This window comes from Aquila chrysaetos, chromosome 11 (genome assembly GCF_900496995.4).
Source record: "Aquila chrysaetos chrysaetos chromosome 11, bAquChr1.4, whole genome shotgun sequence".
NCBI classification, from domain to species: domain Eukaryota; kingdom Metazoa; phylum Chordata; class Aves; order Accipitriformes; family Accipitridae; genus Aquila; species Aquila chrysaetos.
Genome location: NC_044014.1, coordinates 9,676,648 through 9,699,151, shown reverse-complemented (window position 1 = coordinate 9,699,151; position 22,504 = coordinate 9,676,648). Strand labels below are relative to the sequence as shown.

Sequence of the window (22,504 nt, the reverse complement as noted above, 5' to 3'; positions counted from 1 at the left end):
ATCCTCCTGTGAGAATTTCAAGCTTCATCTAAATTAAAACTTCAGGTGTACTGGAAGGTTGTGGGTGATTTCCTGTACAAGATAAGGAGATTGTTAATTGTCCTGCCTCAAATAGGTCTGCAGCCCTCCCTGAACTGTGGCGTCCTGCTTTATGAATTATCTTCCATGGCCCTGTGGCTGCTTCCAATCTGTCACCTCCATTATTACCAGAGGATTTATGTCATGCTCTGACCCCATCCTTTAGACTACCTTTTCTGCCCAAAGGGGTCACACATGCTGACACATGATTTTCTCATCCTAAGTTTTGACTTATTAGTTCCTTTAGTCTAATTTAGAGGCATTAGTACTGCCCCTTTGGAACTGTGCATCTCTGACAATGTAAAAGGTTTCTAGGATGAGCCCATGGTTCTGATAAACTGCTCTGATTATTGAATGTTAGCTGCTCACCTGTATCTTCTAACCTTTTCAAGCACCACTTAATGACAGAAAGTGCTTGAATGTCTCTCCTGCATCTGCATTCCCAGATGATACCTGGAGAACTCTATTCATAGACTATCCAGGCTGCTCATACATACTGTAACGCAGTTAAGCCAATGTTTGAATGGCTTCCCTGACTACACAGTACTTATTTTTTCGGTGAAAGTTTCTAAGGACTTGTCCCATCTACACCTTTCAGAGAGCAGTCAGTCTTCAAGAATTGCACTGTATGAGTAATTCAACTTCTACAGGCTTTAGAGGAGTTTGGTCTTAGTTACATATCGAGAACTACTGCTGCCCTCTACTGTATTATTATGGGTTGTGCCTCTGATTATCAATGAGAGCCACAAATATTCAAGCAAAATTTCTAGTCTTACCCAGAACTTAGCATGCTTAATATTTCCATATATTGATAAGATCATTCATAGGGTGTGTTTCTAATTCATCAGCATATTCTGATTCTGCAGGGGCTAGGTCAAATGGAAAAATCTTTATCTTTTTTACCTATTTTGACTCTTAGAAGAGGTGGATCCTTGCAAGAGGATGGACATGTTTCATTGCTTCAGCAAAATGTTGCTCTTCTTCTGATAATAAATAGCCATCAGAAGAGTAAGAACTATGGAGTGAGAAAGCAGCCTTGGGGCCAAAATGACTGCATCAGGGTTCTGCCCAGGACACAATGTCTCTGATAACATGAACTTCAGCTTAGATTATGACGGACAGCTAAGTCCTAGTTCAATTGAACTAATCTTTGCTTAGTCTCAACTTACTCTGTTCTGAAAGGATACAGCTCATGAACCTCTCAAAAAGCTAGGTCTCTTTCTCACTGATGCTAGGAAGAATAACATGAGTGCCGCCTTGCTATATTCACATCCACTACACAAAAGGCTCCAAATAAGAATAGCTTATTTCTTCCCAGCTCTCACAGACTCCAATAACCTTCTTTTTTATAATTTTCATCTCCATGCCTCTGAATAGGTTGCATTACTTGTAGGTTAGAGCACCTATCATGTGCATCTAAAATAATTTTAGAATTATTTTATGCTTCCCAATCTCAGAAATCCAATTACTTCTCTCCTGCAGTGCTTCCTGCACCAGATGCAACTATGGTGCCACCAATACATAGTACTAAATTGAAAAACTCATCAGTAGACGGGAATAGGTAAGCAGATGGTAGCAGACCACTAGATTAAAGCCAGGGACACAGCCTTCCTCCTCAAGGAAAAACTCAGACTGTTCTCACTAATTATCTATGTGGGTTTCCAAAGGAATTAGATACACATTGCAAAGGAGGCAGACTAAGAGCCTGGCTAATTAAAAAATTGTACTTCCTCCCAGTAGATGCAGTGACAAATGCACCAGGTGTCCACACGCGTTCCGAGTCCCTCATTTGGTGGCTACCATCCTGGTTAATATTCTGAATACTGAGCCAGAGAAACCTCCAGAACTAAAACCACAAGCTGTTACCACTTTATGTCAAACCTGAAACTTCTCATATGACTGCTGACACAGTCTTATATCTGTAGCAAATGGGACACAAAGAAGAGAACCTGTAATACACATTCACTAGCAAATTCCAGCTACTTTTATTTCCATAACACTTTCAGGTTTATTTTCTGTTATTCACTGTAAAACATACAGTACATCCAGTTTCTTCTTCACAAAATACACCTGTAACCAAAGTCCTTCGTGGTTCCCCATTTCTTCCACAAACTTTATTATGTAAAGGCTTTTTTCCCAGGAAAAGTGGAGTATTAAAAATCACTAAAGCTGGAGTCAAGCCACACAGCCCAGCTCCAGACTTGGGCTCAAAGCTTAGGTTCTTTCCATTGAACAGAGTTTCCTACAAAGAAGCGAGTTAGCAGTTTTGCTTCTCATATCTCAATGACAGTGTGACAAGGAAGGTCCTCTGCATTTTTTGCCCCTTAAACATTTCAGTGATGACACAGAGGGATCCACGCATAGTTCAAGGATTTCAGCTCAAAGGGGACTCATGACAGACATAGGAGATGGAGATCAGTAGTGACAACAAAAGATACACATCTTTATAAAGATTTGGTCAGTTTCAATGAGAACGCTGAGGACTCCAACTAAGAGTCAACAAAAGAGATGGTTCAGATGTTTTCTGCCTTCTTGTTTCTGAACATATAATTTACCGCTCCAGCACATTTCTCCTTCTCACCTTCTCAGCATCATTCAGATCATCTGGCCTCATTTAAGAAGAGAAATCTCATGTTGTTAGTTTTGGCAAACTTATGGTTGCCAAAGGTGATTCCAATACTCAGATTACCTCTATAAATATATCACATCTGACACAGAATAAGCAGTGCAATAGACTTTGCATATCACCATTAAAAGAGAAACATAGAAACCACAGATCCATAGAAACTAGTGCAATTAATTCCCTATCACAGTTTTCCTGATGACTGCAAAGCTAAAACACTGAAAGTATTTCTGAAAATCAGCAACTTCACTCTAAAATCAGCAGAAAAAACTTTCCTATGTGAATTTTTGTATTCTCTGCAGTTGCATGAAGACATAATGGGACATGGCCCAATTCCTAAACTCTAGCTTACAAAACACCTACCTCTAGGACTTTCCCAGTAATGAACTGGTGACATGCTTCACATTTGACTCCAAAAAGAACTTGATAGTCCTTTTCACAATAAGGAGCACCATCTCTGAAAAAGAAAATCCACGAATTACAAACCACCCTTTAATAAACAGGTTACAGCATGACTTACACTCTTCCCTTGTCTTCAGTCTGGAACTCCTACACACAGGAATAGGCAAATGGGAGAGAATTCAAGGGAAATATTTTGTAGTAGAAGAAAAAAATTCATATTCTCATCAGTGCCTCTTAGAATTATTCCTTAAATTCCCATAAAGAAAAGGCATCCAGTACAAACCACTGAAGTAAAACTCATTCTTTAGAACAGACTCTCTACACCTACAGGTGGTGCAATTCTAGGGAATCAGTGAAACTATGTCTATGGGGATGAGAGGAGATCACAGTCTTTATCATAGGCAGGTAGTTTTTGTTCACTTCAGCAAAAAATTCTTTGGTAGTCTGCAAGAGCATAAGCAGTCACTTTTTTTTTTTAAGGTTATATAGTGTTTTAGTATGAACAAGGAACATAGAGTAAAAGTGGAAGCACTAGTCATCTTAGTAGTATTTCTCAAGGCACTGAACTTCTTTAGAGAAATTACAGATGCTACTTTTTATTAGATATTATACAACCCTTAATGACAGGTTTGTGAAACAAACATTGTTACCCTATTTTTTCTCTTTGTTATATACCTGCAGGGGGGAAACAGAGACTGTATCTTCATTCCCTCTATTTTATCATTACACCACTTTTCCCCATTCTCTTCCTCTACACTTCCTTCCGCTCAAAACCCTCTTCATTAGTTTCTTATATGGAGATAAGAAACACAGTGTGAGGTCAATCACATCATCACGTTTACTCTACTCTCTAGCAAAGGCAAGCAATGGACAGGTTCCTACTTTTTTTCCTCAAAATCACACACTGGAAGGCAAAATGACACAAAGCTTTATGTGGCTAACATAGAAAACACATGCAGGAATTCACCTAATCCTTTGTGGGAACCTGGAGATATATCCTCTTCCATATTGGTATTAAATATAGACTACTATCAGTAAACACCACCTTTCAGTTGCACTTTTCAGTTTACTTTCCTTTCCCAACTCAGCTCTCACTGGGAACAAAGATTTTGGTGTATACGGAAAGGCGGTGAAAACTGGATTTCAAAAGGTGAACTTTGCTGCAAGTTCTTCTTCATTGGCAACAAGAACTCATGCCAAGAGTGCAGAAGAGATGCAGAGGTTACTTACTTGCTGATGTATTCCCCAGTTAGGACCTTCCCGCAGGCCTTGCACTTAAAGCACCCAAGGTGCCACTGCTTATCCAGAGCTAGCAATGCTTGTCCATTTTTTATGTCTCTTCCACAGCCAGCACAATCTGCAAATAAACAAACAAATGCATTTGTTGTCAGTTACTTGGTTCATTAACCCTCATTAACCACACACCCACTGCAAGGCTTGATAACCAAAGGAGAGAATTGCACAGCAATCAAAAAGGTACATCTTCCTTTCCTCAAACACTTCCCAGGTCCTGTACAAAGATTCGGTCTTCGGCATCCTATACACACTCAGTAGAAGACGGAAAATACCTCTTCTGTTTTTCATGCTGCTTATGATTCAAAGACTGCCGGGCAAGCTCTGTACAAACTTCAGATTTTTTTAGGAACGAGCTACAAAAATCATCACTGCAAAAAGCTGCTGTCTTCTAAAGTAATCAGTGTTATTTCTAGTTTTGTTTTTAGCAAGGTCTTGACTGCTTACATGAAACTAAATATAGGAGGCCTGAGTGAGCATCATCAGGATGCTGCACTTCCCCGTTGGGTGGCAGCAAAGCCCAATGTGTCCATCCAGCTCAGGGGCGGTGGCACATCTCAGCCAGGAACAGGGGGAGACACCTTTTTTCAGGGAGAGCCCAAGGCACGGGTGACAGCAGTATGACAGCAGTGAAGGCTGCGTGGCAGGGCATATTGTCTTCCACCTGCAGGTATGGTAAACTGTAGTTCTCATGGACTCTAATCGGCATAAGGACTCTCGCTCAGGGATTTTGGTACTACCTTGGTAGTCGACACTCACTTTTCGCTGCGATTCTGAAAGACTCTTTGATGGCAGAATGCAAACCTGAAGCCAGGAGCACTGAATGCCCTCTGTCCCAGAGGATGCCACAATGTCTCACGTCACATAAGAAATCTTTGGCTCAGCCCCAAGCTCCCATTCCTCTCCATTCAAACATAAAATACTCAAAGAGATTTCCCGGTAAGGGGCAATTCAGCACATGGTAAGATCTGAAGGGACTGATGCGGCAGACAGCACTGAACTGCAAGGGTTGTGCTACAGCTTCTGTGCCCAGCCTCAGGGAACAGAGGGACTGAGGGAAGGGAAGGCCTGGAAGACCAGTGAAGCAGAAAGGGAATGCCCATCAGCCAAGGCACACATGGAAGCCACAGAGGAGACAGCCTGGAACAAAGCATTTTCCGTATTTTGTTATCCCCAAACTCGGTGTTCCTTTGGTCAATGTAACGTCCTCTCCACAGTCCTGAAACATCAACAAATAGCAACAAACGGAGACCAACAGGAACAGAGCAATCTCAGCAGTTAAAGCCCAGGCACCAGGAAAAAATCATCCTGGCTGCACTGCTCAAGCTGACTGAACAGGTACAGCCTGAAAACCTTCATCTCCTCCTGGGTTTACAGCCCAGGCAACATCACACCTTGCAAAAGGGCAAGTCCAAGTTCTTTATCACAACTGATAATGAGAAGAGGGTCACTCCTTTTGACACTAAAGGGCCTGACTTTTGTTTCCTGGATAATGGGCCAAGAAAGCCCCAAATACATGCTGTGCATTCCTGCTATCCAGGTCACTATTTGCAGCACATCCCTCTTTCTGTCAGTGTTCTTATTCTCAAATCCCTTAAAAGACAAAAAAAAAAAAAAAAGGGACTAAGCACCGTGGTATCTTGTGATAAAATGCAAGTCACAGACTGCTGACATGACTTGGACTTGAAAAGCAATCCTGAGATGTCCTAATACTGGGACTTTGCTCTAGAGGACAAATGTTACAAATTGAAATCATGAAATGACAAAGACTGACACCATGTAATGGATCTCCAGGCTCTTCCGTGCCAGCTCAGGGCTCCATGCCACTCTGTAATGACAGCAAAGGCTGGAACAGGTCACCAGGGGAGGCTCTGGAATTTCCAGCATGGGGCTGAGGAAGGGACAAGCAAACATCTGTGAGGATGGCTTTGGTATGCTGATCTTGTCTTTGGTTTTGGGAGGACAGATCATCTCTTGAGGTCCCTTTCAGCCTGTTTTCTTATCAGTTTTCTTATGCTAAATCTGAAACCATGCAATTTGCCTTTCGATTGTGACAACAAATGGGATCTTTCCTCCAGTCTCAGTGGGTGCTGAACTGCAGTTTTAAACAGCACCCATTTCTCAGCTTTCCAGCACTACTGCTTCTCCGTAGTGTGCCAGCTTCCACATTCCTGACCTGGGGTCCTGCCAAACTGTAATTTATTCCCTGTTGCATTAATCCTAAAAAAAGCTGCTGTATTTTCCATCTTTTTTTCAGCTTTATCCAAGAAGACTTCCATGAAGCTGAAATTTCTCAGATATGGAACCAAGAAAGAGATTTTTAAAGCACTTAATTTTGCTTCTAACTGAATTTCTGAAGCAGTCAGAATAGAAAAATTGCCTTACACAAAAGGTCTACCTAGTCCAGTATCTTCATGTCTGTTGGTGCCAAAACTAGTTACGTGGAGGAAGTAGGGATCCATGAAGTATCTCTACCTGTTTAATTGCTTCTTTCTAAGCCAAAGGTGGTGCTGCCGCACTTACTCTTGTGCTCATGTGTGACAACATGCTTTTATTATTCTATAGCAACAACGACATTTACTTACTCTTTCTGGGTTCCTTGAAGTATTTTGCAAGAGTAAATTAACATCATTATTTCCATTCTGCTACTATCACAGATACGTTGAATGTCTACAATCAAAGTAAACTAATAGCCCAGTACTGTCTTATTAGGCTGAGATGGCTTTTAACTAAACCTGATTTTAACTCTGGCAAAACAGTTGGGTATATACATGAAAAGCTAGCAATTATCATTATCTCCTAAAATAGAAAGCAAATGAGGCTGGGCTGGGCTAAGAAAAGACCATTTGTTCATCCAAATTCTACAAATAAAAGCCATTTATGATCTCAGGCCTGCATGAGGCACATTAAAGCCTTTGGCTGAATGTCATCAGCACACATATATGCAGGCAGGATCTCAGTATCACACTAAGCACAATCTGTATCAGCCTAACCTATAACCAGCACATGCTGCAAATAAAAGGGCCATGAGGTAAGACTAGTGGTCCACAGCCATATGCCAGAGCACACTTGTACCAAAAAATCTGAAAACCCTTCCCAAAGTTTTGTGCAATGCTTCCCACCACGGTTCCCTCTGGCTTCATACCTGTGGGTCTAACAGACTGCATCCCTTGACCCTGAGCTTTCTTGTGCTTTCTTTCTGTCACATAACCCAAATTCTTCCCTACCCACATTCCTTGCACATCCACACATCCAGCTGTGCCAGGATAATGAAGAGGAGGAGGAGGAAAGTGCAGTGTACTGGTTAAAATGCAGTGAGCAGTACAGTTCCTATATACACTTAAGATCTAAAGAAAAGCATACCACGAAAAACACTGTGAAATTACATTTGATCTGAAGGAAGACTTAAGACTAGCCATTCCATGGCACGGAATCTTAAATAAATGAGAAGTAACACATGTTCATATGTGTTGTGTCCATGCCTAGAATCTTCAGCTGTATGACAGGCATTTCTCAATAAAAGCATGGCAGTACGACTTCAATAAGGACCCAATCAGAAGAAGGTTATCCAGGAATGTCAGGAAAATAATGTATTCCCCAAAATTCATCCTAAGCAGGGGAAAAGAAGATTGTACCTGTGAGCTCTAGAAATATAGTTACCCAAATCACGCTGTAGTCCCCCGGGGCTGCCTGTGATGCCAGCAGCTGCAGCCTCCACAAGCAATGTCCACTTGCTCAGACATTGTGTATAAAAATTGAATTCACTCTCTCTCATAACAGCATTAGCTGACAGCACCATTTTTTAGCCAAGCAAAAGCTTCTTACACAATTCTCTGCCAGAGATGCTTAAACATACCTGTTGTGTCTTTTGCATACTCTGGCTAGGCCTGCTCAATCTGAAGATATATCCTAACATATTTAAGCCACAGCTCTGGAATAAAATAGCCCAGAAGGGTGTCATATTTGTTGTGTCCAGATACAAAAGCAAATGCCAATGCCTGGACAAAAGGGCTGTGATGTGGAGTCAGCCAGCCCAAAAGCATGGAAAAGTGGGGGGACAGGACAAGGGAAAGTAGCATGGCACTATAATATTATACATGATTAAGACCTCTACCCCCCCCCAAGCACCTTAAGCAGCCTCACTAAAAGATGTAGGCCAGGGTGAGCTGCCACTCATGACACCTTGCTTGTAAAGATATGATGAGAAAATGCGTTTCCCTTTTTAGCGTCTGCATCACCCCAGACATCCAGGAGTGAAGCATCCTGCACAGCAACCCATTCGTCACTGCCTAAATTAAGCGGTGGATTTTCTTCCTTTGCCTTCCTCCCCTGCTCTCAGCCAATAGCAGAGAGCCCTGATCACAGCACAGATGGTGGGCTCAGAGCTGATACAGCTGTATTAACCCTAACCACACTGCATATGACTTTACCCACTCCCATTTGGATTGCTTTGAAAATTTACTAGCAAATATACCTTTATCTCGCATTCTCTGCTCACCCCATATAACTTATGAAAGGGAAATCTTCTCTACCTGCTTTTGTCCTAATGAATATGGTTATGCAAAGTCATGTGCATGAGCATACCAACTCTGCTCCACACAGGGTTAGCTCTGTGAACAGAGTTAATAGCAGTCTGACTTAATTATGCATAATTAAGTCACCAAAAAGTTCCTTTCAATCCTGATGGCCATTAGTAGCACATGTCTAGATAAAGTCTGAAGCTGCCACAACCCCTACCAGTCACAGGAATAATGCTCTTATTACATTCCTTTTGTTGCTGCTCCCCTCCCTCTAAAACACAGATAACATTAGTTTTATAAAGACAACACCAGCAGGCTTCTGCCATGAAACAGGTAAAGCAGGGCAGAATGGGGGGGATTTTTATTGTTATTATTTTTTTAATTTTTACAAGAAACAAACAAGTTTTCTTTGAACTTCCACAGAAATACATTGTCAAACATAGCTGGACCTAAAGAGCAAGTTACAAGGAACAGTGATTTGGAAGTGAAGAAAGAGGCAAATATTATCACTGGAGTCAAGGTCAAGAAATCTCTAATTATAAATAACTCTTAGCCACCTTGAAAAACAACTTAGATTGCAATAATTCTTCTGTGGCAATTTGAAGGTTGCGCAATTATAATTTCTCATAAAGTTAGGAAGACCAGAGTTTTTCTTCAGTCACCCTTTAACCACAGATCAGGCAATGCTTTTTAAAGCCTCGTTTTAAAATTAAAAGTTTTGATGATATCACACAGGCTTTTCCAGATCATCCAGATATTTCTGTCAAAGCTGAAAATACAAATTCACTTCGTTGGTTTACAGTATGATAAATGCTTTCAAAGTTTAAAGCATAACTATTCGATCATCAGGGCAGTGATGAGTTCTGGAAGTCAGAGAAGGACATAGAGTATTGGGAATTTTACATCCAGGATTTAGATCTCAGTATGTAACTCAAGAAATCTGCTGCCAGACCCTTCCTCTTTGCCAACACAAGGATGGGAAATGTTTGTTAGAACAAAATGCACTATTGCCCTTTTGCTAAAGGCAAAACAAACCCATGCGGGCAGCCTTGTACTCCTGAAATCTAACAATAAGAGGCTGGGCAGATACAATGGAGGGAAATAAATGTCCCATGGGAAGTGGAGTACAACTTTGACAGTTTATTATAAATGGCAAGTTTGCAAAAATTGATATATTCAAAATAAATAAAGAAAATAAAATTATTTTAGTTGATTAAATGTGGAAAGAAATCACAATGGCATGAACTGGCATTCTCTGCCTGCAACACAAGTCCCTGTTAACCATCTGTGAGTGCCTAACATTGACTTGCCTTTTTAAGAAACAGGTTAATATACATCTTGGATGTATTGTTACTGTAAATAGCTCTTTCATCATCTGATGTAATTTAAAGTGATTTGGAAAGATGAATGCTCTTCCCCATCTGTAGTTTGTTAACACGACATTATTTTATCAAAGGAGTTTTTATTTTTTCCCTCTGTATTGATGTAAGCATTTGTGTTAGTCTTCTACACAGGAAAAAGAAACAGTATTTCCCTTCTTTCCACATATTTCTATTCCTCCCTCCCAAAGGAGGCCAAACCAATTGACCTCATAACCTCTTACTCCTGCAAACTGTCCCTGCAAGCAACATACTACCAGGTTAGCCTTGTGCCATAACATCAACCTCAGTCCCTTCTTCAACCCAAGCTTTCATACAGGTGTCTGAACTGAAAACTGAAGGGTGAATGAAATAGGAGGAGGAAGAATGAGCAGATATGCTACAAACTGAGAAGAGTTTTTACTTGTCCTGTAAAGGAAAGATAAAGATTTTTAAAAATTTTTTTTCCCCAGCTTAGCAGCCCCAGAATCCCAGCTGTAAAACTACTCTGATGGATAAACCACAGCCAGGTATGTCTAAGCTGAGGCTAGTCTTTACCCTGTTATTTCTTTTACCACACTTCAGTACTCGGTTCCAGCTGAATTGAAATTCACAATTCCAAGTCACAGTACCCCAAGTGAGTTGCTCAGTTAGTAAATGAGCTTCACTGTTTAACACCCAGCTTATGGATAGCACATTGTGTCTCTTCATCTGCAGACTATTTTGGGTAATTTTCAATTGTTACTCTCGGAAAACAAGCAATTCCAACAGGGTACAACCACCAACAATTGGAATGAAACATATGACAACTTTTAGGAAGTTTTTTATGGCCTGATAACCCATGGCAAACTAAGGTCTAGCTAACAACTAATTCAGTTTTCACATTCTTTTTAAGTGACTACCTGGAAGACTTTCTGAACATGACAATTCCCAGATACTCTTATCTCTGGGGATCTCCTCCTATAGTTGTGTTTTCCAAGCTAGTGATGCCTCCTCATGCAACACCCATTTACTGAGCAATTTCTTGCAATTTCCCCAGAATTTTCTTTGGAATTACCTTTTGATTAGTACTTCTCTGGTAAAAGCTAAGGACATGGACATGTTTCAATTTCCAAGTTCAAGATGGGGTTACACTTAGACAAATAAGAACCAATACTTATTGAGTACACTCGTATAGTCTATTCATAATTGTTTCTGCCCAATTTACATGTAACACAGAAGTATACAAAAAAAATGGGCAAACTGGACTGAAAACACCTTCCTGAAAAACAGCAATTTTTGTGAAGGAACATTTTCTGATAGAAAACTCATAAATCAGAACTTCCTTCCCTGCCCCAACTATATTCTTAATACAGTTGCTGCTCTGTCTCTATCACCCAAAAGTTACTCTATAACAATGCTTTATACACCTCCAGAGAAGGATCTAAGGCAATTTACAAAGCAGCAGTGAAAATACCCATCCTTGTAAAATAAGAAATAGCTGAGTAAATGGAGGCTACTGAAGTAATTTAGCTATTGTTATGAAATATAAGCGAGGACTAAAATCAATCCAATAAAGCAATTCAAATGATGAAAATGCCTCAAAAATTGCAAACATTCTTCAAAAGAATAAATCTTCTTGGAGTAATCATAAAAATGGGCCTGTGTCATTGGAAGGATTTATCAAAGGAAGAGCTGCATATTCTTAGGTGTAATCTAAACGCTTTTGCCAGGAAGGAACTGTGCTTGGGTTTGCATAATTTCTCTGAATTTTGTATCATTTCATGCGTATTGATTTGCTTATTTTATTCTTAAAAAGGGGGGCAGGGCAAAATTTTAGACCCACTGTATGCTCAATATATTAAGTCATAAATGTAGCTGCTCTGCAAGGTTATTACAATCAAATTTAGACTAAAGTAAGGAGAATTAAATACTGATATTTAAAAATAAATTATTTCATTTTAAATCAGAATTTTAAATTTTAATTTTAATTAAATCTAAGTTAAAAATCCAAATGGGATCTGAAAACAGAGAGAAGAAACTTGTTTTCCTTTTCCTAACAAAATCAGGAATGATAACATCTGCCATTTTAAAAATCTTTATGAACATGGTGATCCAAAGTAAATAGTTTTATAAGCTACAGACCCTTGACAAACCAGCAGTTCCAAAATTAAAATATATTTTAATGCATTTACTTTCTTCATGTGTCTAGCAGATTTCAGGTAGTTTCTTAAATTAAAAAAAATCCAAAATGCTATTTTATGCATTCTAATTAAACTTCAATTTCCATTCAAACAGAGCTTGACATAAATCATGAGGAAAAACAGTCATTAGGGAAAAATATAGATGTTAAAGAATATGACAAATTTATGCGGAGCTATATTAGTTTAAGTAAATGTGTAGAGATATGGAATATCCCCATGCTTATCAATTAGCCTTTTAGAATTAAAAATCTAAATGTAAAACAAGATTAAAATCAATTATTCTAATCAAGGTTTCCTGGGTTCTCAGGTAAACCATGATTAGAATCAGTGATTTAAATCACAGTGTTTGAAATCAATCCACAATGATGTCTGTGGTATGTCTTTATTCTATGGTAAATTAAAAAAGACAGGAGTCCCTTCTGTCAAGTCCCCAAAATCCTCAGCTGAATCTCCAGTACCTGAACATAGGTATGCAGGCTTTAATGCCACAGAGGTATGTGAGTGTTTCTGTATCTTTAGCAAATAAGCCAGGAATTATGAAACAAGAAAATCTTTGTGTTATAGCACACAAAAAATATTAAACCCTTAAGGTTCAAAATTATACAGAGGATTTTAAAAACTACATTTTTAAAATGCATGTTCAAAACCATAATTGTTGAGCCCGTCTAAGTTCCCCAGTGCATTCACTGAAGTTTATGGATATTGTGTGTATTAAGGCAAAACTGGGCTCAGTGTCTTACACTAAGGCCTGTCCACATCTGTGCCAAGTATTTGTACTATACCTATATATACTACGTAGCTTTGACACACAGTGTGAAATAGTAGGATATTTCCTAAGAATTAGCTCAAAATCCTGTGTTGGGTGTTGCTTAATATCCTTTAAAGACAAAAATCACTGCAGATAGCTTGCTTACAAATAGCCAGCCAACTCTTCCCCTTCACTTTTTAAGTCTTTTCTATGGACTTGAAGGAATTTTCTGATAGCTTAGGAAAGAAGGATAAAGAACAAAATAACGAAAACTGAGTCAAATGTGGCTAAACAGTTACAAATCTAGCTGCAGACTTTTCACAAGAACTAAGATTAAAAGGAATTTTGCAACCAATTTATCCACTCAGTTAACTTCTAATGGAGAAGTTTGTGATGCCTATAAATCAGCTCACACATTATTTCTGAATACTGGCAAGAGTCACCTATATCTTTATCTAATGAAAGGACAGTTATGTCCCAAATATAAAACTGCCTTAAGAATTAGAGAGTCTTTGAAGGAGGACTGCAAAGCAAATTTGCTGCCTCTCCATTCTGATCCTTCATTGTTTCAAAAACAATCTCACTTCCCCCCGACTTTTGGGGCAGTGAGGAAAAAGAAGATTCTCATTTTTTCCTGGCCACCATTTTCTTCAATAGGTAAGGTATGTTGGCTCTGCTCTACTTCAACATTACCAGAAACCTTGCTCGAAGTTTCAGATATTTACTGGGAGCTTAGCTGCAGGTTATTTGAAGAGATATGGCTATGGAATAATTAACAAAGATACCTTTCTCCCACAAGTTCATTAAGCATTAAGCTCATTATTTATATCACAGTAGAGCTAAGATCCCCAGTTGTGAGCCAGGATCCAACTCTGTTAGACTCTACTGATGGGCATGAAAACATTTGTCCCAGAGAACTTACATTCTTTGAACCAGAACATAATGTGCAAAACAGACAAGGACAAACATGCAAAACAGTATTGTGAAATCTCCACGTGGATGCCGGCTGGTCAGGGAACAGCTGCACCAAAGATTATTTATGCACATGTAACACTGGTCATTTTGAAAACTCTGGTCCACGTCTTGGCTGTACTGTAATGCTCTTAACTCACTGGGGAGGCTGTTACAAAGAAAGGGGAGATGAAATATCTTCCCCGTGCTTCTTTCCAAACAGTATCATCACTGGATATCTTGGCATATACAGGACACAAGTATCTATTTCACTGCAGAAGAGGAAACTTGTGAAAGTCTCCACCATCATTTTAAAAGAAGATTAATTTTTCAAATGAAAACTCTTGATAGGTGATTGCAACGCTTCAGTTTCTTTTGGATAGGGAGTTTTTTGCTATCCATCTAGAAAGCCCACTTTTCATTTGAAATGTCATTTCTTAAGTAGTTCATGCACATCACTAAAATGATCCAACATTTCAGCAAAAAGGTAATCAGAAATAACTAACACTTCCTAACCAGCACCCAGACAATGAACCAACAGAGAAATGTCTCAACCTCAGGTAGGGAAATAACATAACACTCTTATTACTGAAGTGCTTTATCATGGAAATAGTGAAGCGGAACGCCTAAGGGAAAAATCTCTGTTTGAGGAAGAGGGAAATTTATTAAACTGTGGTCAAAGACACATAGTCTCTTCAGAATTTCAAAGATGACCCCTGAGCCAGAAGACTGCTGGTTCGAGTTCCACCAGAGCAGACTGGTGGCACCAACTCACATGCCCACCCCAAGCGCAGGGAATCTCTCTACGGCTGCTCTGCTCTCAGCTGTACTTTTCACGACACCTCTTGTGCATTCAAGAAGAAACGCAAGCTGGCGTGGTACTTTTTAAAAATGAAGGTCTGACTAAATGAGGGAATTTTTTGTTCAAATGTCCACATCAGTTCACTTACCAGCTGCCTTGGTGAGAATTCACTGATTAAATCCCCTAACGAAGAAGTATGAAAGAGGGTAAGCCTGTTAACATGGGCAGCCTACTTGCCTCTGCTTCACACGCTAATGCTAATAGAAATCCAGAGTGTGTACCATCAGTCACTGCACATTTGGCCACTAGGGCAACAAAATAGTTTGAGATGCTGGGGCCTGGAAAGACATATAATAAAGCTCACACTATTCTCTCAAAGGTACCTAACCCTAAAATGGATGAAGAACAAGGATTTAGGAAGACCTTAGGTTCTTGAATTTCTCCTTACACAAGTTAAAACTACACAAATTTTCTAATTTTAATGACTTTACCATCAATAGATAAGGGTCAGGCAGTAGTACAGTACTTAGGACTGCATCATCTAAGCACCATACCATCTTCAAATTGCTTATAACCACAACATACTAGTAAGCTAGCGTTATTTTTTCATTTTGCTGGTAGAAAACCACCCCTTGAAATTTAAGTACCAACCCTGATATATAAAATATGTATGAAAAAAACCCAGAAAGCTACACTCACAATTCCCAGGTGCATGGGAAGTAACCACTAGATAAACATTCCTCTGACGACATGGAAACAATGAACCATGAATCCCCAAACAACATAAAATAACAACAACAAAAATTCAAAAGTTTGACTTCGGCTTTGACTCTTTTTCACTCTAAATTACAGCATGAAATTAGGAAAAAAACCCCATATAATTTGCAGATTTTTAAAGGTGGCCTTCGAAAACAGTCTACAGAATACGTGATACAAAATGCTGAGGGCCAATGAAATAAGGCTGTCACGTATGGAGGAGAGATACAATACAGGAGACAGTAATTAATAGAAGGTAAAATGAGGGGAGGTGGGGGGAAGCAGGGCACCCATCACCAAATAGCCAAGCACACAAGTTGCAGTCTTGCCTAAAATTCAGAAATAATAGATGCCTGTACAACTGCATCTCTGGAAAGCCAGTATGGCCCATAACAAACACAGGTGTGCTATCACGTAGCTAGAACACAACGGAAAGTAGAAAGAGCTTAAAACAGTACAAACCAGGCAATCATGATGTTGTATACAAAACCTGGACACTGTTTAAAACATAAATAGTAATTACCAGGATACACGACTTATATTACTCCTTTACTGGGCTCCAAAGAAAATAACTTCCTGTCTTTGGCAGAATCTTGAAAACCCTGAACTACCCAAGCCATCAACATCACACTTTTAGTCAGCGTTGTCTAGTTGTGCCCTGCTTCTGTGCTGCTCTACATCTGTCCCAGTCACTTTGCTTTACAGATCACATCTCATTTATCAAGCTGTCATATGAAATAAAACAATAACAAAAATGAACACCATCCATTTCATTTGTCTGCAAAGCTATTTACAGGTATTTGGTATTAGATTTCCTGCTGAATGAATGAAAATCCCAAACCTAGTGCACTGTGTACTTCTAGCAGTGTCTAAGGAACAGGGCTGACTAAATTGTGAATTATAATTACTCTATAGCATCTGTATACTGAAAAAGACTGTCTCAGCAAATTAGAATAAAAAAGGAGTCACTGACATGGTTCTTCAAGAAAATAGCTATAACTACTCCAGGTAATACATGTGCAGTGAACGAAATAAATTATTAATATAAATAACAGAAATAAGTACCACGGACACAAATAATATTAAACAAAGAAAAAGGAAAATTAATTATCCGGTATTTTTGCTTCTGGCTTTCATTAGTGTGCACTATAAAAGAGTGTAACAATATTCAGGTTCATGTTATTCAAGATGTTAACCCCTGTATTTAGAGGCATTTGATTTTCCTTGAAATCATCCAAGAAAAGCTGTCAATAAGCCTTTCATTTATGTGAAGTAACAGACATTAGAAAATGGCATGTCAACATCAATGCAGACATTCTAGTGGATAGAAGGCTTCCTTTTACACTACATAAGCCAATCAAACCTGATATACCTTCAGTCTTTTGAATTTCCTCACATCCAACTTTCTTTGTTTTAAGGAAAGCCCGCTCTAGTAATCTACTTGGAAGTAATCAGGGGAAACTGACAGCAATACAGGATATAAAATAGATGCACAACATGAATGAGATTCTCTTCTAAGAGAACTTGTATTAAAAAAAAAAAATCCTGTCAAAAAAGGGCAAAGCATTAGAAAAAATTGATGTGTCTGATTTAGCCAGCAGGAGAGACATGGAAGCAATCTGGAACAGCTTACACTAATGAAAATTTATTCTTCAGTGCCAGCAAGAAAGACTTCTCTGTATCTTAAGTCAACTTTTGCACAAAGTTAAAGCAGTAGCTGGCATATCTTTGAAGACAGAGGACGCTTCATTAGTATTCTTTTAATTGAGTTTTTCTCAACTCATAAACACATGCTGGTCTCACTTTTATTTGTCTGTTTTGGACAGACATTTGCTCTAAAATGACAAGAAACTCTATGCTATAGCTTTCTACAAGTCTTTATCTGTAAAAGTACAAGATGCACAGTGGCAGGTACTTGTAAACTGTTAAGAGCAGGAGCTCTATTGCTGTGTGTACTGGTAAGGCAGTTTGCCCAGCAGGACCTGATCTTGATTTAAAAAAAAAAAAAAAAAAAAACCAACCCCCCCCCCCCCCCCCAAAAAAAAAACAAAAAACCAAACCCCAAAACTTATCACAAGTATCAGGGAAGATTGTTTTATAATCCTTGCTACCTATGGCTTCAGTGTGAAACCCAAGACTCAATTCAAGCAGAGGCTATGGACTCTCCAGCTCTTTCACTTGCTCACTATCAGACAACTTCAGCCCACCATTTGCTAGGGGGCATTTTGGCACCTGGAGTCACGTATCCAGGAAGCCGCCACACTGCTGGACGAGTGCGCCACTTTTTGAGAACCAGATGTAGTGTGATCCAACCACTTCGATCACCGAACACCAGCTGTTTGGGAATCAGTGCTGTGACACGCTTAGAAAAAGAACATCAGTACCGTCCAATACCTCTATGCCTGGCATTTCCCTGCCAATTACGCCTCCTAAATATCAGTAATTCAAACAAATACAATTTCCACATCATTCCTTTATCTCAGAAGGATTCTCTGCGTGCCTGAAGTACCTCATACACCTCTATGTTGGATTGTAAGTTTTGTAAGGCTTTTTTCAGGTTCCTAAATTCTTCCTTAAGTGATTAGGCCTGTGCATTTTCAGCTCCAAATCTACAGTTACAGCGGAAAAGTATCACTTAACAGACAGAAAGGCATGGTAACAAAAAAATGGCTCTCATTTTCCATTTTGCTAAGTGTCTGATTACATGTTCTCAGGCAAATCAGATAACCTGAGATTCACTTGACTTGCCCACTGAGCACAAACGTTATCCAACTTTGCCTTCACATTGCACTTTATAATCCTAGGATCTCAAACCAGTACAAAATACACAGTGTCTTCCTGAAGGAAACCAACACTGTTGGAAAACAACCTAGCATCCCAAGGAAATCTCTAGCCATTCTGAATTATAATACTATACTGGGTAAATCGTTATAGATTAGAGTGCTGAGTACAATCCAGCAGTCACAGAAAGAATCAGAAATCCCCAAAGATTTAAAAAAATTAACTACCAGAGGCAGAGATTAATATCAGTAATTTACAAATTATTTTTTAAAAGCATTAAAACCCAACAGCAAACAAAGTTAATTTCCCTCCCAAACTTTCTTCATTCTCTCTCTTTCCCCTTAACTTGCTCTCTCTTTTTAAAAAAGGTTTCTTGAGGTTCTGATCACAGTATCATTGTGGTATCAGTCTACTGGAAGCATAACCCTGGTGATACTCCTTTTAAAGGATAATTTAATTAAATTAGGGTGTTAAATAGTACAAGAAAATTAATTTCCTCTGACTTTGTCCTCCTTTGAATACTTAAACCTGTGCAATTATACATGAAAAAAAATGGAATCTATCAACTCTGAAACCTCAGATTTCATCAACAAGATACTTTTCCAGTGCCTATAAAGGAAAATCAGGCCTTTTAAAAACCCAGTCTTTGGGGAAAAGTCATTTGTTCATATTGAAATGTGTAAGTGTCTCTTCCCACCTGTAGTACCAGACACTTTTAATGAAGGAAAAAAAAAAAAAAAAGAAAGAAAAAACAATGGTTCTCAGAGATAGTTTGCATTTCTAAAGGTGAGGAAAAATAAAAAAAAAACAAAAAAAACAAAAACCAAACCAAAAGATTGCATTAAGTTAGTTTCAACCAAACGCTGATGAACCTGGGAAAGTGAGAGGCTTCAGAAAGAAGATGGTATACTTACTGCTTGAGGCAGACAATTCTTTTGGACTGGAGGACATTGGCTGAGCACACATCTGACAGAGACAGTCCCTTCCATTAAAGGTAACTCGATCGCCTGGTGGAAATGGACGCCTAGAGAGTTAAAGAGAAAAATGTATTTTAGCAAAGGTTATGCCAGAAATTTTCCTCTGTTCTCTATGCCTTGAGTTTGCTGCCTTTCGCCAATGCAATCAGTATTTTACAGAAACTCAGACCAAATAGTTTCTGCAGTGTGGCCTTGGCAAAGCCAGGCACTGGAAGAAAACAAATCTGTGGATGCAAGCAGAGCAGAGGTTAGACTTGCCTTGTATTTTGGTTTTCAAAAGTTATCAAACACACTTTATCTAAAGAGTAGACGACAGTGAAATCCGCTTAGACACAACAGCTACATTTATGATGGTCTCAGCATGATGTCGTGGATAGCAAATGGTACAGAAGAGAACTCAAAGGAAGAAGCGGAATTGGTCTTGAGGTTAGTGAAGGAATGTGGAGCTAGTCACTCATAAATACACTAATTTCATCTGTATTCAGCAACGAAATATATGACTACATTACAGTGGAGGTAGCAGTTTGCAAAAAAATTGAGATGTTATCCACATTCATTCTCCTAGAAATTTAAAATAGGTATCTACATTACAGAACCACCACTGTAATTGCTACCTGTACAGATGGTGCTAGGAGAAAGGTAAACGCTGAATGCACTATGGAAATTTGAGATTATTTGCTGAACCCAACAAAACGTTGGATTTGCTTAACCCAACAAAATGTGTTAGGCAGAAGTTGACATTGCTGTTAACTCTTATTTGGTGTATAAAACAGAGGATGAACAATGTTTTTTATGAGCTTTTCACTAAAATGAGAAGGTTTAGTAACTCCAAACCTTTAGTAAGTAGCTTCAGCTGCTGAGTACAGACCCCCCTACACCACACCTCACTCCAAAACTGTGCTTAACAAATGAACATCTGCTTGTTTCCACAATATAAAATGTTTAAGGCATTATTCCAGTTTCCTTTCCACTGGCATTCCTAAGCGGGCCATAAATAAATCAGCAGCAATACTGCATTTCATGAATCTATTCCAATGACTCATCTTTTGTTCATTCAACATAAAAAGATGGATGCAAGTCAATGTAGAGAAGATTGATATCATGTTTCATACTGTATCATCTACTTTCACACTGTCCTCGGGAAAATAAAATGGAAACATACACATCATATGATTACCAACATGCAGAAATTCACACACTTTTTAAAACCAAACAGAAAAATGATCAAAATACTTTCAATAGAAAAGGTGTTGAAAAATGTACCAGGCTATAGGACAAAGTGCTACTCATCAGAGATAGCTATGAAAGATTAAGGTAGCAGCTGGCAAGCCTGCCACACTAATACTCAGGCGTGTCATATGATGGGTTCTCCAACAAGATAATATCTCAGAACGTAGGTTCTTGCCTTTCTTGTTCATATCATCCTCCTGCATTAAGTTTCAGACAATTCGATTGCTGTCAGATTCTGACTTCTAGGGTACTCCACTATCTCCCTCCAAGACTACAAAGGAACAGGTCCTGTCTTTTGGGTTGTCCCTCTCTATGAAATCTACCTACATCTGCATCTGATGCTTGTTATGTGTCCCTCAACCATTACACTGAAACTTATTTAAGAAAACTTCTGTTTTACTTCCAGAGCTCAGAACTGCAGAAATTAACAACCTGATGGCCATCTTAATTCCAGCTTAGTAAATAGTAACTATACACATAACACAGTTGGCTCTCTGTAGAAATCATGATGGCACCATAATATCACTTTACTTCTGCTTTATAAGATTGTTTTTACTACTATAAAAATGTGCCACTTCTATAAAAACCTACAGAAGTTTTATTTCCCCTAGCGTATCCAAAATATTACAGTGATCACCATAGCAATAAGGTGCATGCTAAGACAGCCTAAATTCTAGCATAGTCTCAGTGCCTACAGACAGCTAATAGAGAACACTATGCACAGGGACTTTGGGTTGAGTTCAGGCTGTAAAGCTGAGCTGAGATTTTCAAGTATAGAACTGAGCAGGCTATGAGAGCATGTGGAATATCTGTCCAGTAGTCTCCTAAATTCTGAATTAACATCTTAGTGAGACTTTAAACAAAAATACAAGTTAAAAATGCCACCTTTTGGCCCATCCACCCAGCCTCAGTTAACTTCTTTTTACTCCCTGTAGAACTGGGAAGAAGAGGGGGATCACAGTTGTCCCAAAGCCATGTGTTCTTACACGATATGAAAATGAGTCTCCAGTATGTTTTCAATTGTTTAACTGTTCTTATAGCCCAAATGACTTCTCTATTGTAGCATGCAGAATTTTGCTCTACCTCATTTCTCCCATCAAGCTCGGCTGATCATCTGAACTCAACTCAACCCATGTCCATTATCTCAACATGTAAGCCTGATACTCAATTCTTTGATATGTGAGAGTAACTTTCTGAGAACAGGGAACTATATGTAACAGAGAAGGTGTCCCCTCCAAATAAATGAGTGGTATTTTGAAGACCCTCAAAATCAGACTTGCAGCAGATCTTTTCCAACCAAATGCTTCCCAAAGAGAAATATGTCTTGAGACTTATGTCTCATGGTGATACCTTTCTCCCCGTTTTCCTTGTACTGGTTTACGCCATGTTAGTTGAAAGGGATGACTTACTTGCAAACAGTACAGGCAAAACAGCTTGGATGGTAAGTTTTTCCGAGAGCTGTCACTACTTCGCCTTCCACGAACTCCCCACAACCGTTGCAGCGGGTACCATACATACGCTGGTAATCCAAGGTGCAAAGATATTCCCCGTTCTTAATGAAAAAGCCTCCTTGTGCCAAGTCACAGCCACACACTGGAAGAAAAAAAAAAACCACACAGATAGATTGGAAAAATATACCTACTAAGGATGTCAGCAACAGTCTATGCTGCCGACAAATGAGATGACCCTGGTGGTCTTGCTCCCTGCTATCAGATTTTTTGCTTTCTCCTCCTGTCACTACATGCCTTGACATCCCAGGAGATAGTTGGTATTCTCTGGCTAGAAGAGAGCTTGTAATAAAG

The 22,504-nt window shown here is 39.1% G+C and overlaps 1 protein-coding gene across 20 annotated transcripts in view; it reads right to left on the bottom strand.

Moving 5' to 3' along the window:
* ABLIM1 (actin binding LIM protein 1) overlaps positions 1–22,504 on the bottom strand; it is a 212,467-nt gene that overhangs the window by 78,120 nt on the left and 111,843 nt on the right. For all 20 annotated transcript variants that reach the window (XM_030030508.2, XM_030030492.2, XM_030030493.2 and 17 more), the window contains 4 exons: positions 22,112–22,295; positions 19,410–19,519; positions 4,334–4,460; positions 3,065–3,158 (listed from right to left, as the gene is read on the bottom strand). In XM_030030508.2, coding sequence (XP_029886368.1) covers positions 3,065–3,158; positions 4,334–4,460; positions 19,410–19,519; positions 22,112–22,295 — 515 coding nt within the window. The remainder of the gene's footprint in view (positions 1–3,064; positions 3,159–4,333; positions 4,461–19,409; positions 19,520–22,111; positions 22,296–22,504) is intronic.